Source organism: Aricia agestis, chromosome 20 (assembly GCF_905147365.1).
Source record: "Aricia agestis chromosome 20, ilAriAges1.1, whole genome shotgun sequence".
NCBI lineage: Eukaryota > Metazoa > Arthropoda > Insecta > Lepidoptera > Lycaenidae > Aricia > Aricia agestis.
In genome coordinates, this window is record NC_056425.1 from 7,081,479 (window position 1) to 7,096,264 (window position 14,786).

Genomic DNA, 14,786 nt, shown 5'->3' on the forward strand with positions numbered 1-14,786 from the left:
TTGAAACTTGCTGTACTGTGTGTTTGTTTTTTTTTTATTAGTCTCACTGTCTTACTTGTTAAAATAAGACTTAATGTGTAGTGTAGACTAAAATCGTGTACAAACATTTTGCTTTATGTGCTTGTCCGCTGCTGTTTCTGTGTTAATACTTAGCTATAATTTTCATAACAAAAGAGATTTCGTGAATATTTTGTAAGTGTTGCCAGCATGAAGTAATCAGTTTTTAAAGGTACATGTTATGATATTATTTTCACAGCATTAGGACACCACAGGGCTAAAATGGTCACATTTAGCAATTCCTCTCAATCAATTCGGCAAATGAATTGTCAAAACTGTCAAACTGACAAATGTCAAATCAGTACAAAAATACAGAAATGAATTGCAAGCAGAGTTGCATTTTGCGTTTTTAGAAAAATGAATCATATTATGATTCATATCATGATTCTTCAAAGCGACCATTTTAGCCCCACTGTATTTAGGCTTTGGATGTATTTATTTCTGTATATTCGCAGTTGGATTCCACCCTCCGTCATCACCACAATATTCTGTCACTCTCTGAACACCAATATCATATTGAAATTACACTTTTTATTTAATTACAACACTGAATGGATTAAGGAAATAATTTATTTTCCTTGAATTATATGTACGAATCTTTTTCATATTGCCTTAATACCACTAATGGACAGAATACTGGAATCATGGTGTGAATTAACAGAAATGATTTTATTTATTATTAGCTAGTAACTGAGTCCATTTGAGAAGTATTCTAATAATATTGATTTCATGCATATTTAACCAATACCGTAGTATTATAATGTTCATCATCAATCATCATAATATGTACTTACTGCTTTTGTCTGCTCTGTATGTATTAAATTTTTACAAATAAGTATTGATATTAGTTTCCAATCAAGTGTTCTATAACTTCTAAACGAATTATTACTGCAGCGAAAGTAAGCTGAACAATATGTAGTGTGTAGACAAGAAAAAAAAAAAAAAACATTCTACCAAATAATAATAATATGGTGAAATAAAAAACTATTATAATTAGGGTGTTACTATTATAGGTAAGTATGTGGGACAGCGCACAAGAACAAATAACTCAATAAATTTCAATATTCATGATTGTAATATAAAATAAGTAGAAGAATGTATTGTTAATGATTCTAGTGTCGGTTGTAACTCAAGTATATGCAAGCTTACATAATATCTCATCTATGATATTAATGTAGAAAATGCTAATAATATCTTGCATAAACTTGTGTAGTGCCCACAAATAGCTTCTACTTATTCATTGACTTATTCATTTTCAATGGATCTGTCTTTGTTTATATGCCAGACTTAAAACATAGGCTAATTGGCTTACTAATATAATCTGATAGAACCTAAAAACCCTTTAAAAGTTGTAACTCAAATTTTGTGGGAGCTGGCTTCACTCAGGTCCTAAAATTAAACAAGTGTTTTAAATTAGAATGTTCTCAATGCTTTCAAAATATTATAGTCCGAAGTTATCTATTATTTAGAATAAGTTCATATTTGTAAGCGGTTTGGAAAATTACACTAGACGTACAAGATGAGAATGTTATTATCATAATATTAAACAATAATAAAAAATATAAATTTGAAAGAAACTACTTATTTTATTTTAGTCTAATCTTAGAAAAAGTATGCAATCTGCTCGCCGCTAAATGAATTAAATTCATATTTTATTCATCATTCATGCGTTAAAAGTATTTTAATTTTTAAAATAACAATACTCGGAAGTCGGAGTTTTTGAGTCTAGAGCAGTAGTCCTCAACCTTTTTTTTACACGGGCCACATTCCACAAACAAGTTTTAAAATGTCTTGGCGTCGCGTCGCGCGCCACGACTAAAATTTTTGGGGTTAAAATATTAACTTTCTTTAGAATTAGCGATTAAAAAGTTGCAAAGTTTTCACGACTCCCGGTTTAACTACAGGCGCGGCGGGCCACTGAAAAGACCCAACGGGTCGCAGGTTGGGGAACGCTGGTCTAGAGCTTGTGATACACTTAAAAGCTCTCAAAGTACTATCGCCGACTGGGCCGATGCAGTGATGTGTTAGCATTCTATGTAGTTTGTACTTTGTGATGCAGTGTTGGATCCAGTAATCATGTGGGCGGGATCGGTGGCCCACCGCCCAATAACGGAAAGGAAACATGTCACAAGAATCACGATGGGTTTTGGCAAGCCCGCTCGGGTGCTCCTCCTTACCGCAGCACCCTGGGAGGTCCCATGCCTATACCGGCGGGCGGCGCAACGGTCTATTCTTATCAAAGAATAAGGACCCTAATTCTAATATTATAATATTATAGTGCTTGCAATAATTGCATCGCTGGTATTATTTTATAGCCACATATTATGTACTTAAATAAACAAGCTTACATAATATCTCATTTATGATATTAATGTAGAAAATACTAATAATATCTTGCATCAACTTGTGTAGTGCCTACAAATAGCTTCTACTTATTCATTGACTTATTCTTATTCATTTTCAATGGATCTGTCTTTGTTTACATGCCAGACTTAAAACATAGGCTAATTGTATTATTTTATAGCCACATATTATGTACTTAAATAAACTCCATAAACTATGATTAGACTTTGTTTACATCAATGATATTCTATGTTACTAACGGTTTACATGCTTGATACGCATTTCAATGAGTTTCTTAGTAACATAGAATATCATTGACGCATTTCGTATGTAGGAAAGTTAAGTCTGCAAACTGCAAAGTTATAAACTTAAAACGTAAAACGGTTCCGAATCCGTACTTTATTTCAATGCATAAAATATGTTGAATAAAAAAAATAAGTGACATTGACATTTTGACAACATGTGTGTTCTACCGTAGTTTACCAGTATATTGGCCAGAGCCGTTTGACGAGATTTGATTGGGTATCAAAACGTCACATGTCATTTTTATATTTTTAAGAAAGCACTAACAGTTCAATAAGCAATACGGACGTCGGACAGACAGATGACGTTTTTGCGTGTAGCAAAGTTGGAAGTTTTGTAAACATTTTATTTTTACCAAATTTTTACACAAAACTTTGTTTGGAAAGATAGTTGTAAATTTGTTAAAATTTATATAAAATGAGTTCCATTAGCGATTTATCGCAATCTAGTGAATATTTAAGCTTTAGAAGCAGTATTCCTCTACGAAGAATTATTGTGAATTCTGATGGTTCGAAGGTAAACAAATCTTTTCCTTATCGTAAAAGTTGGTGCAATTAATTAATGGACCTATTATTAGCTGACCCTTAAGACTTTCGCGTTGCCTTTATATTCATGCAGAAAAACATGATTTTACGCTGCTCTCATTTCTCAATGAAACCAAACACTTAGGTATAAATGTGTGTTTATTTGTGAAGTGTATTTCCTAATATATTTTGTCCTTGGACTTACAAGTTTAGAAATTTTGTTATGATTAACAAAAATTCTTTTCAAACATTAAATGGTGATTTAAACCAAGACTTTGAAACAAAGACATATTAATACTTCATACTTTAAGTTGAATTGTTATGTATTATGTATCAAATATGTCTCAACCACCATTTGGCAGCATCTAACTGACAAATGTTACTTCATCTAACTAATAAATGTATTTACAGTCTTGGAAAATTTATGACAGCGGGCCAAAGTCGGTATCCTGCCCTCTAGTATGCATACCACCAGTGTCAGGCACGGCAGACATATTCTTCAAGCAGATAATGGGACTGAGCTCCAGAGGAATCAGGGTCATAGCAGCAGAACCACCTTCTTACTGGAATGTCAAGGAATGGTGTGATGGTTTCAGACGGCTTATTGACTGTCTTGAATTGGAGAGGATTCACTTGTTTGGAGCATCGCTAGGTTCGTATATTGTTCTGCCTTAATTTTAGTTTTCCTATTTGCTGACGGTATTTCCATATAAGGTTCATAAGATGTGACTGTGACTAGTAAAATTTATTTTATTGAAAAACTTCAGAATATTAATTATTTTGTATTTCAACGTGTAAATAAAAAATAGGTTTTCTTTACTGGCAAATATTTTAAATATTGTCACACTATAGTCTATACTTAATACCTCAATCATGGGAATCGCAGACACAATAGATTTTTAATTGTTATGCGGCACTCGGATGCCGCTTGGGAGTTAATGGGTTAACTTTGTTCAAGAAGTTGTAATATACCTTAAAAATTATACTATAAAATATTATTATTTCAGGTGGCTTTATGGCTCAGAAATTTGCAGAATTGACTAGGAGTTATCCAAGAGTAGCTTCGTTGGTTCTATGTAATACATTCACTGATACATCTGTGTTTGAATATCGTGACTCTGCTGCTTTGTTTTGGCTCCTTCCGTCTTTAGTGCTAAAAAGAATGTTAATGGGTAACTTCACAAATGAAAAAGTTGACAAAAGAATTGCTGAATCTATTGACTTTATGGTAGAAAGGGTAAGCAAATTGTAATAATTTATTGATTTACAAAATAATTGGGTTGTCTGAAAATCTGCTGTAAACCTTTTATTAAATTAATTTAGTTATTATTTTTGTGTGCACAAGAATTTAATATTGTGTATCTATTTGTCTAAATTCTAAACTGAATATAATTTATTTAAAATGAGGAATTATTTTCAAAATAGTATTTCAATTTTAAGGCTGTGTTCACACCATACCAACTATGAGCGGCCGAATGTGAGCAGGCTCACTGAGAGCCCTAGTGTAAACTTGAAAATATACGGTATCGATGTCCGCGCCTACGCCTAGCGTAATGTCGTATTGTTGGTTAGGTGTGAACGAAAAAGTGAATATGTATGGAAATACAATAAATTGCGTAACGCTCGCTCACATTCGGTGGCTCACAGTCGGTATAGTGTGAACACGGCCTAACTGAAGAATCCGTCAGTACCTTAATATCTATTTTTTTCATCATTTTCAGCTGGAAACCCTGAACCAAACAGAACTGGCATCAAGACTGACATTAAATTGTTCACCGAGCCACGTCCAGCCACAGCTGCTAAGTCATATACCGACAACAATACTGGATGTATGGGACGAGAGCGCCTTAAGCTCCAAAGTGCGTGAGGATCTCTATAAGTCGTACCCTCAAGCGAAACTAGCACATCTCAAGAGTGGTGGCAACTTTCCATATCTCAGCAGAAGTGACGAAGTTAATCTACATTTATTGGTAAGATGAATTTATTGCTGATAAACCACCATATTAATTTATTTATAAATTATTTATTTGCATATAAACATAAAACAACACAAGGTAAGGAATATACCAAATCCAAAAAAAGACAAGATTTTACCATAGTAGCGTCATGGGTAAAACTCTTATTAACCCATCAATCCCCAAGCGGCAGCCGGCTGCCGCATAACAATTGAAAATCTATTGTGTCTGCGATACCCACGATGGAGGTGGAGGTGTTTGTTCCCTTACCATTATCATTTATCTAGTTCTGACTAATACATACTATAGTAGGACTAACAATATAACTGGTAAAATGAAAAACTAAATGTTATATATGTTATATATAATGTTATACAATAATAACTCTCCATACTCAATACTAAAAACAGAAATTTCGAATTCAAGGTTACATAACGATAACATATTATACAGGGTGTCAAAAGACCGCTTCCGATAACTTCGTGGGGTTATTATAGGGCATGAGATATATCCATTGGTGCAAGAAATTTTCATGTAATCGCCAGTTTTTAAAATAGTCAAAATTTTCAACACGCAATGTATAATGCGTGCAGTTAATGCGCGATAATATCGCCCGCCGCCGATGAATGAAACCCCGGGCCGAGCCGGCCCCCCCGCGCCGCCCGCGCCGAATACCGCGCGCGCGGCTCTGCGCTAGTCATGAGTTAAGACAAAACAGCTGATCGTGGTGTGCCCTATACCCTAGCCCGTAGGTAGTGAATAAACCACCAATATTGTAATGATTATTAAATTACAATAGTTTTCACGATTTAACAAAATGTTACAATTTATTAATTACCGTTTCTCAGGTTTTTACTCAAAAATACTCAGTTTTTACTTCCGGCCAAAAAGGAAAAGAAATCATAATTCACATCCGATCATCATCCGATTTACAAATCTGTAAAAATACATACACAGTTACCTACTGCACCTATCAATACCTATCAATGGAAAACATACGTGATAACATGTTCACTGACCTGTGATCAGCTGTCTGCTTTTATGAAATGCAGTTCGAACTGTGCTCCATGATCCATCTAACTCGATGTAGATTGCAGAGTTATTCAACACTTAACAAGAGTAATTACAGGAGACATTCCAATTCTTTAAACACTTTTTATTGCACTGTTTAAACCGCACTATCGTCTATCGACGACGATGTTCACCTGTTCCTTAAAGCATCGCACATTCATCGGACGTATCTTGTCACGGCCCGTTATTAATTACAAACATAAAAAAAATAGTTAACAATACACAAAACAAGCAATATGAAAACATCTAAACGTAAAATTACAAAACTTAAACAAAAACGTCACAGTACCTACACCAGCACGGCGCGTGTTCGACAGCCGACTGAACAAAATTGAAGAAAAAACTTTGTAAAATAATAGGGATGTATCCCTGTGCAATGTGAATATTTTGAGTAATCGATAATTTTTTTATCGATAAATCGTATTAATTGTTTTACATACGAGTACGTATTGATTACTGTCAAACTAAAAGTAAACAAATACCTACTCAATATTAAGAAAAGCGACAATAATTAAAAGTTATTTAATTAATTAGGTAAGTATTATTAAAGTATTTTCATTGGTACGTAGACGCTTATACGCGCATACGTAGACGCGCATAACGCGTACCACGGTATAACAATCACTTTATCACGGTAATGTAGGTATCGAATTTAAAAAATGAGATGAGATCTACTAAATAATAGTTATAATTTTTATTATTTAATGGTAATTTAAATATCGACTAAATATTATTGAATTTATAGGGTACAACACTTAGATTGTCCTTGAAATGGATTAGCGACACGTGCGTCGTGCACCTGCAGAGCGGCACGCTTTGTCGGCGCCGCGATCAAAGCAAGCCGCCGTTCGGTGTCTTTTGACTACTTCCGAAAGTCGATACACGACGAACATTATTTCAAAAATTAAAATAGATTTTTTAATTTAGTAGCCATTTGAGCATTGAGGTAATAGGTTGTTAGAGTTGTTAGGAGATAAGTTTGATTTTTTAACAATTACTTCAAGTATCAAAACGTGGTAGTATTGTGTAAAGTGTTAATAATTGATTATTATTTCAGTTGTAATAAAATACTTTGTGGTGTGATACATTTCGTTAACGAGAAGTGTTTTTGACGTTCTTGGTGGTGACTGGTCTTATTGCTTGGTGTTAAGGACTATTTTCAAAATGCATAAAGAAGTAAGAACACTTGAACTCAACATTTTTCACGTAAGTTAATTGCCAGTTTTATGTATGAGGTTTTTTCGTGTATCATCTGTTATTTCGATTGATAAGTGACGATTGCGGATAAACAGTTCATCCGCATAGGTTTCGTTACTTACGATGAACTTTTTAACTAGTCTAATAATCTTAGAAGTTTGCCATACTGTCGTAAGTTGTTACACATGCACAGACAGTTACTTACAGTTTTCTACATGAGCTACCATTAAACTCTTAACACTGCAAGTAGCTTAGATGAGAGGTCAGAGGTCAGAGTTCTAAGTTCCACTCATGGGTTTGAAATTGAAAAGATACCACATACATTAGGGTTCCTGTGTGTTCTGTCGTAAGTTACGACAGACGATACACTACGAGTTACGACTCGTAACTCGTAGTGTATCGTCATTCGTCGCATACGACCTTTCGACTTAGCGTGCGTAGGCCGGAGCTAACAGCTTATTAACGCGGTCAACGTTCTCGGAACACGAGAACGTTGACCGCGCGCTTGCAAATGCTTATTGGGGTAAAAATAATAAAATTAAAAAAAATATTTTAAAATATTTTTCTATGTGGTTTATTATCATGTTTAAAGGGTTTTAATTATAAAAAAATAAAGAATAAAAAATAAAAATAAATAAAACAAAAATTAAAAAAAAATACATATTCGTAATCAGAAAATGTAGTATAATCATACCCCAAAGTTATCGGAAGTGGTCTTATTACACCCTGTATATTTTTTTTTTATGAAATAAGGGGGCTAACGAGCAAACGGGTCACCTGATGGAAAGCAACTTCCGTCGCCCATGGACACTCGCAGCATCAGAAGAGCTGCAAGTGCGTTGCCGACCTTTTAAGAGGGAATAGGGTAATAGGAGAGGGTAGGGAAGGGAAGGGAAGGGAATAGTTGAGGGTAGGATGAATAAAGTACAGACTGAAGGTTGAGGATAACTATAACCATAGTTATTTATTTATTGGATTTCCCAAAAACCGTTAAGGAAAGTTAATTTACATACCGCCGTACTCATTAAGACATTAAGTTATAATTAAGCTTCGATTAAATGAAGAGTTTGACAGATAATATTGTATGGGGCTTATTCTCAAAAATTTTAATTAAGAGGATACCACAGCGGCTAGAGAAATGAAAAAAAAGTACGTGTAATATCTATAGCTGTCTCCCTTAACCTCAAGCCTGTACCGCAGAACGCGATAGAGACAACTGCAGAAAATCCAGAAAATCAACGATTCGTTGTCCCCTGATTCCTTCTCCAAAACTTAACCGATTTTAGTACTTTTTTCATTAAAGATTAAAAAAAGGCTTGAGCTGTGTTCCTATGTTTTGCTTTTTTTGTATAATCTATCCAAATCTGTTTTCTGGACGTTTGAACACAGTGGAAAATCTGGCCATTTTTTTGGGTTTTAGAACGTTCATATCTTATTTAATAATTAAATTATGAAAAAAAAGAAAACATAGGGACATTGTATTAGTGGCCGTAGATATTCAGGAAAAAAATTATAACTCTACTAGCATTATCCAGGGAGGAAACAGGGGACAACGTTTGTATGGAAAAAATGGCGGTGTGGAATCCTCTTAATGAAAAGTAATAAAGAACTAGTCAATATGTCTGGGACCAACTATGTGCGGGTTTCCTCACGATGTTTACCTTCACCGTACGATTGAAGATTTTTTTTGTGCGAAGTCTGGACTTTAGAACTTTTTGAGTGAAAAAGCGGGATTCTTCAGTCAAAAGCGGGACAAAGTAAAAAAATGTACAAAATCATAAGTTTTTTGAGATTTTTATATTTATATTTGCGTTAAAATGACGTTTACATGACAATAGATAGCTAAAGTAGCCAAAGAAAATCCACCCCTCTACCTCCCACACTCTACGCACCTTTCTTTCTAAGCACGCTGCACTTACGTTCGGATTTTCCCCGAGAAGCGGGGCTGATCCTGTCCCGCGCGGGACATTTTATTTTGATGAAAAAATCGGGACGTCCCTCCAAAGTCGGGACATCTGGCAACGCTGGTCCACCCATTAGGCCACCGACGCTCTAACACAATTAAGGGTCAATTTATACTAGCGCAGAGTCGAAGCGCATCGAAGCGAATTATTAAAACTGAACATAACAAATTGAACCTTAAAGGAGTGAGCCCATTGAGACGGGCCGTGCCGGGGCTCAGCGTGCCGGGGCTCAGCGTGCCGGGGCTCATCGCAAAAATCCGCCTCCATACAATTTGTATGGAAGCGGATGCGCGTATCGCCATAGAATTAGAACGTTAGAAAAGGCATTCCATACAATCGTCAGCGCGAAAATGTGTCAACCTCGAAATGAGTGAGCTCACTCATCTGAGAGCAGTGTGCCTTAGAATGCGGTGTCAGCCGGACGTGTTTAATTAATTGATTACCGCGTTGTTTTTCGTTACATTTCGTTCCATAATGCCGTCGTGTGCCTTCCGACAGTGCAGTAACAACACGAGGAATACAAATAAAGCCAAAGGTGTAATATTTCACACGTAATTACTAAGATTTTATTAATATTTAAATTATTGTCTTCCATTTTAAGAGAAAAATCAAAGCGAAGCGTAAAATGAGCGAAAGAGAAAGTAGTATATGCTATTGCTGTAAGACAAATAAAATTAAATTAAGAAATTAAAAAAAAAACCCCAGCCAAACAACTTTAAAAAGCAATGAAATAATATTTACTGCCTTCAAGTTCAAATAATTCCTAACTTGTGTAAAGTAAGATTTTAGTTCATAATTGTTGTCAAGGTGTGTCGGGGGACCGCTAAGTAAACTACAACCTACAACCGCCAAGTCGCTGATTATCTCGAATCAGTTCGCTGTGAATTGGTACTTAAACTTGTTATGTGAAATCAAACATCTACATTAGCGGTCCCCCGACACACCTTGACAACAATTATGAACTAAAATCTTACTTTACACAAGTTAGGAATTATTGTAACTTGAAGGTAGTAAATATTATTTCATTGCTTTTTAAAGTTGTTTGGCGGGGTTTTTTTCAAATTTCTTAATTTAATTTTATTTCATACTTTTTAAACTTGTGTTGGTTATAGTGCAGAATATTAATTCTTATCAACAGAATCATATTCTCATGATTACCATTTATCAATGTCCTCTTCGATGAGGCCGTTAATATGAGCCCAAACATGAAACCTCCACTTTGGGTTCATACGAAGCTCGGTTCCTATAGAATCCAGGTGATGCTGCAGTAGCAGCATGTAAATATTTAGTATTTATCTACTTCTTACTAGTTGTCAAAATGAGCCCAAACACGAAACCTCTGCTCTAAGTTGGAAATCCTATTGATTACCAGGTGATGCTGCAACACCAGGTCAATTTTCCATTATTATTTATTTATTTATTTATTTATTTATTCGGTATAGTAACAGACAGCAAAGTAAGTAATACAGTTAACAATAATAAACAAAAGAAATAACATTTTACCATGCAGTCCAATAAATACTATACACAACATTAAAAAAAAAATCAATAATAACAATAGCAAATGTCAAGTACATACTCTAATAATTACACTAAAATATTTAAATAAGTAATTTAACAATTATTAGAATTGCGACTGTCACAGACACACATGTTTTTAATACAAAGGTAGGTACTCAATATCATTAACTATAAAACATAAATAATAATAGAAATAAATTCATTGCGACCAAGAAGCATAACATATTGCGACATAGATAAAAATTATGTGTATACGTATATTGTATATTCACAAATGCCACGAACTAGAATGAAATATAAAACCCATCAAACGACTACAAGTTGCTAACGGCCTTTCATGAACCAGATAAACCCTGATTGTCCAGCACTGAGCAGGCTGATGATGATGAATTATAGCTAAGAACACTCTCGATCATATCAGCTTTCAAACAAAAAAAAACTAGATCAAAATCGGTCCTCCCGTTTGAACGCTACGATGACACGGACAGATACACACACAGACAAACAGACAGACAGACAGACAGACACGTCAAACTTATTACACCCCTCTTTTTTGTCGGGGGTTAAAAAGGACGACAATATTTTCTCGATTCGATTAAAGCGTAAAATGAGCGAAAGAGAAAGTAGTATATGCAACTACTGTAAGACAAAAAAGCACGACAATATTTTCTCGATACACATTTTGCATGCAAAAACATTGCTACAAACTGTAGCAATGTTTTTGCATGACGGCATACGTCGTATCTAAGTATTTTGATATCGTTGCGTATCGCACACTGTGTCGGGGCGCAGCGGATTTCCGTCAATGCGACAAGGCCCGGCAAGGCCCGAGAAACCCGCTGCGCCCCGGCAACAGTGTGACCACTTCACATAGATTTCCACTTTTTGGTAGATTTGAGGTCAAATGACTGACGATTTAGTAGTCCAAAATTTTTTGTAAATTTTAATAGAAAATCGAAATTATATAACAAATAATACAAAAATTAAAATGCATAATGAAGACAGTCCATATAAACATTTTAGTTTCAACCACGTAGAATTCATTGATTAATAAAGGTAGATTTTCGGTAGAATCTAAAACATGGTCTAGTAGATTTTAGTAGAATATAGCAACGTTTTTGATATATCGAGTCACGAGTGATTTAAGTGTGGTCACACTGGAGCTATCCAAAGTACTCAAAATCCGTCATGCGATGCGGCCCGGCAATAGCGCATTTTGCACTGCGCTGAGCCCCGATCCGCCCCGGCAAGCCCCGGCACGCGCCGACAAAGAGAGCGCGAACCTTAACTCTAAAGCGAGGCACTTTATTACTTCTGAGAATTTAAAAAGGCGCGCACATCCGCGCGAATTCGTGTGAATGCGCCCGACCAACGCTGATTGGCCTCGCATAAGTAATGTATGCGTTACGCTCTAGAGTTAAAGTTGAATTTACTGTGTTCAGTATTTGGAAATTCGCTTCGCTTCGCTTCGACTCTGCGCTATTATAAATTGACCCTTATGGTGGTTATAAATGCCAAATTGAGTGTCTGTTACTCCTTAACATTTAAGGCACAAGTTGGAACCTTGCGACACGCGACAACTACAGACAACGTGTCGTCCATGGGCGTACCGAGGGGGGGGGGGGGGGCGCAGGGGGGGAGTCAGCTACCCCCCCCTGGATCATGTTGACGTCCGTCCCTACTAAGTATATTATGTAATACTTTTATCTATAAAAATAAAAATTTTATAAAACTAATTTTTGCCTTTTGCTTGAACTACAATATTTTTACAACAAAAAATTATACATTTTTTATTCTTTAAAAATCTGATTTGCCCTCCCCCTGGCCCAGAAACTGGGTATTTTGCCCCCCCCCCTGGCCCAGAACCTGGGTACGCCCATGGTGTCGTCGCGACACTACTGGTTTCTATGAATTCCTATGAATAAGTGTCGCTAGCTGCGGAGGGTATTTCGTAGAAAAACCATAAAGTTAATATACCTAGCGGAATAGAGCACCAATCTCGAGCTGTCAAACGAAACCGAAATTGGTTTCATCTGTGTGTAAAAATATGTGTACGTATACACTTACACCAGCATGATTGAACATGATGAGATTAAATTGTCGTCGTGCGGCACGTGCCGACTGGACGTCAAAAAAAGAGTGCTGCTGTCATGTATCACGTGTCTCTTTTTACCACGCAGTGTTACTGATAGTGACATCTCTCTTGCTCAGGCCTTTGTTTCTCTATTCCGCTAGGTATATTAACTTTATGAGAAATGCATAGAAACCAGTAGTGTCGCGACGACACGTTGTCTGCAGTTGTCGCGTGTCGCTAGGTTCCAACTTGTACCTTAAAACTTTAAAAGTTAAAACACCCTAATCGATATGGATGACTCTGGTCTAAAGATACTTCGAATCCTGGATACTGGTACGATAGGTTTTAATGCGACAAAATGTACAGACATTTTTTTCAGACAAAAAAATTGTGCGTACAAAGTTGCTGGCAACATTGAAATAATTACTATTTATTTTCAGATCCATTTAAGGCAGTTTGATGAGAGCCCCATTTCAGCATCATTTTTAAGTCTGCACAAACTTCAGAGTCAACCAGACGAGGGATCAGTCAGTTATTTTAATCAACAGGATAAGTTTGTCAAAATAACATGAAATATTTGAATTTCCTATTATTAAATTCCTATTCCTATTAAGGGCATCCCCTGAGCAATCGACCTTGATCATACATTTGCCGCGTTGCCAAAATCCTATTTTTTTACTTAGGTACTTATCTTAGTTCAAATTTTACCTAAAAAAATTCAAACATCCAGTACGTAGTTAATGAAATTGTCGATCTATTGGCGTGTGTTTCAAATAACCGTAATTTGTAAATACTAGGGAGATACTGAATGTATGCTTGAATTTAAATAAATTGGTATTACTTTGGAAGCTGATATCATGAGTATAAAAACAAAAATAGGAAATTGATAACTATGAAAGGAAATAGGTATACGTTCATACAATGATAACTGAAGATTGTTGTATTTTTATTATAATTTTGTAGCTTTCAAATTATGAATTAATAAGGCTCTAAAAACGATAAATTACAGCATCTCCGTAGGGGGAGCGTCTTAAGGTGATCGCACATTTATCAGCACGCACACGCCGAACGCGCCGCATTTTAGAATTCGTTGTATGAAATGATGTGAAACCTCGCACAACCACCGTACGCGCCGCATTTTGTGTAGGTATAGTTTGTCAAGAAAGTGAAGAAATTAAAAAGTGGCAACATCGTAGTGTCATCCCTTTCAAATCAATCTAAAGAAAAAAGGGTTTTTTGACAGGCTATCTATGCGGCGCGTTGCTGACAAATGTGTGATCGGCTTTATATTATGTTTGTAAATGTTTAGAGTTTAGGCAGTTTTTGAATTGCTTATATAGTCGTGAATGTAATTTCAATGAAAAAAGAAGGTATATGAATTTATTAGACTATAAGTTATGTTGACTTTAGAGTAAAAACCTTATCACACTATTTATGGCCGAGGCGATTGCGATACATTAACCCTTTATTAATAAAAATAATAATGCTGTGGATACGCAATACGTCAGTGTTTTTCAACCTGTTGGTCGCACCCCCGGGTTGTCTTCAAGTAGCAGAATTTTAAACCCCAGAGGACGCGAAGCTATACTGTGTTTGGGTCGCTAGAATGATTCAAGGTCACGAAAACTTTTTCATATTGGGGGCGTCACATCATAATTAGACGTGGGAGACCATGCTTCGGCACGAATAGGCCTGCTCGACCGGAGAAATACCACGTTCTCACAGAAAACCGGCGTGAAACAGCTTGCGCTGTGTTTCGCCGATTGAGTGAGTTTAG

General features: G+C 35.8%; 1 protein-coding gene across 2 annotated transcripts; it reads left to right on the forward strand.

Moving 5' to 3' along the window:
* The first annotated feature begins 3,012 nt into the window (after positions 1-3,012).
* LOC121737339 (maspardin-like) lies at positions 3,013-14,104 on the forward strand. 2 transcript variants are annotated; one of them, XM_042129003.1, is made up of 6 exons: positions 3,013-3,219; positions 3,639-3,879; positions 4,235-4,464; positions 4,949-5,197; positions 13,450-13,598; positions 14,040-14,104. In XM_042129003.1, exons 1-5 carry the CDS (start codon positions 3,121-3,123, stop codon positions 13,579-13,581), a joined length of 951 nt encoding a protein of 316 aa, XP_041984937.1. In that variant the 5' UTR covers positions 3,013-3,120; the 3' UTR covers positions 13,582-13,598; positions 14,040-14,104. The 2 variants fall into 2 exon arrangements, with proteins under 2 accessions (XP_041984937.1, XP_041984936.1); XM_042129002.1 differs by lacking the exon at positions 14,040-14,104 and having other exon boundaries at positions 13,450-13,696.
* The last annotated feature ends 682 nt before the right edge of the window (positions 14,105-14,786 follow it).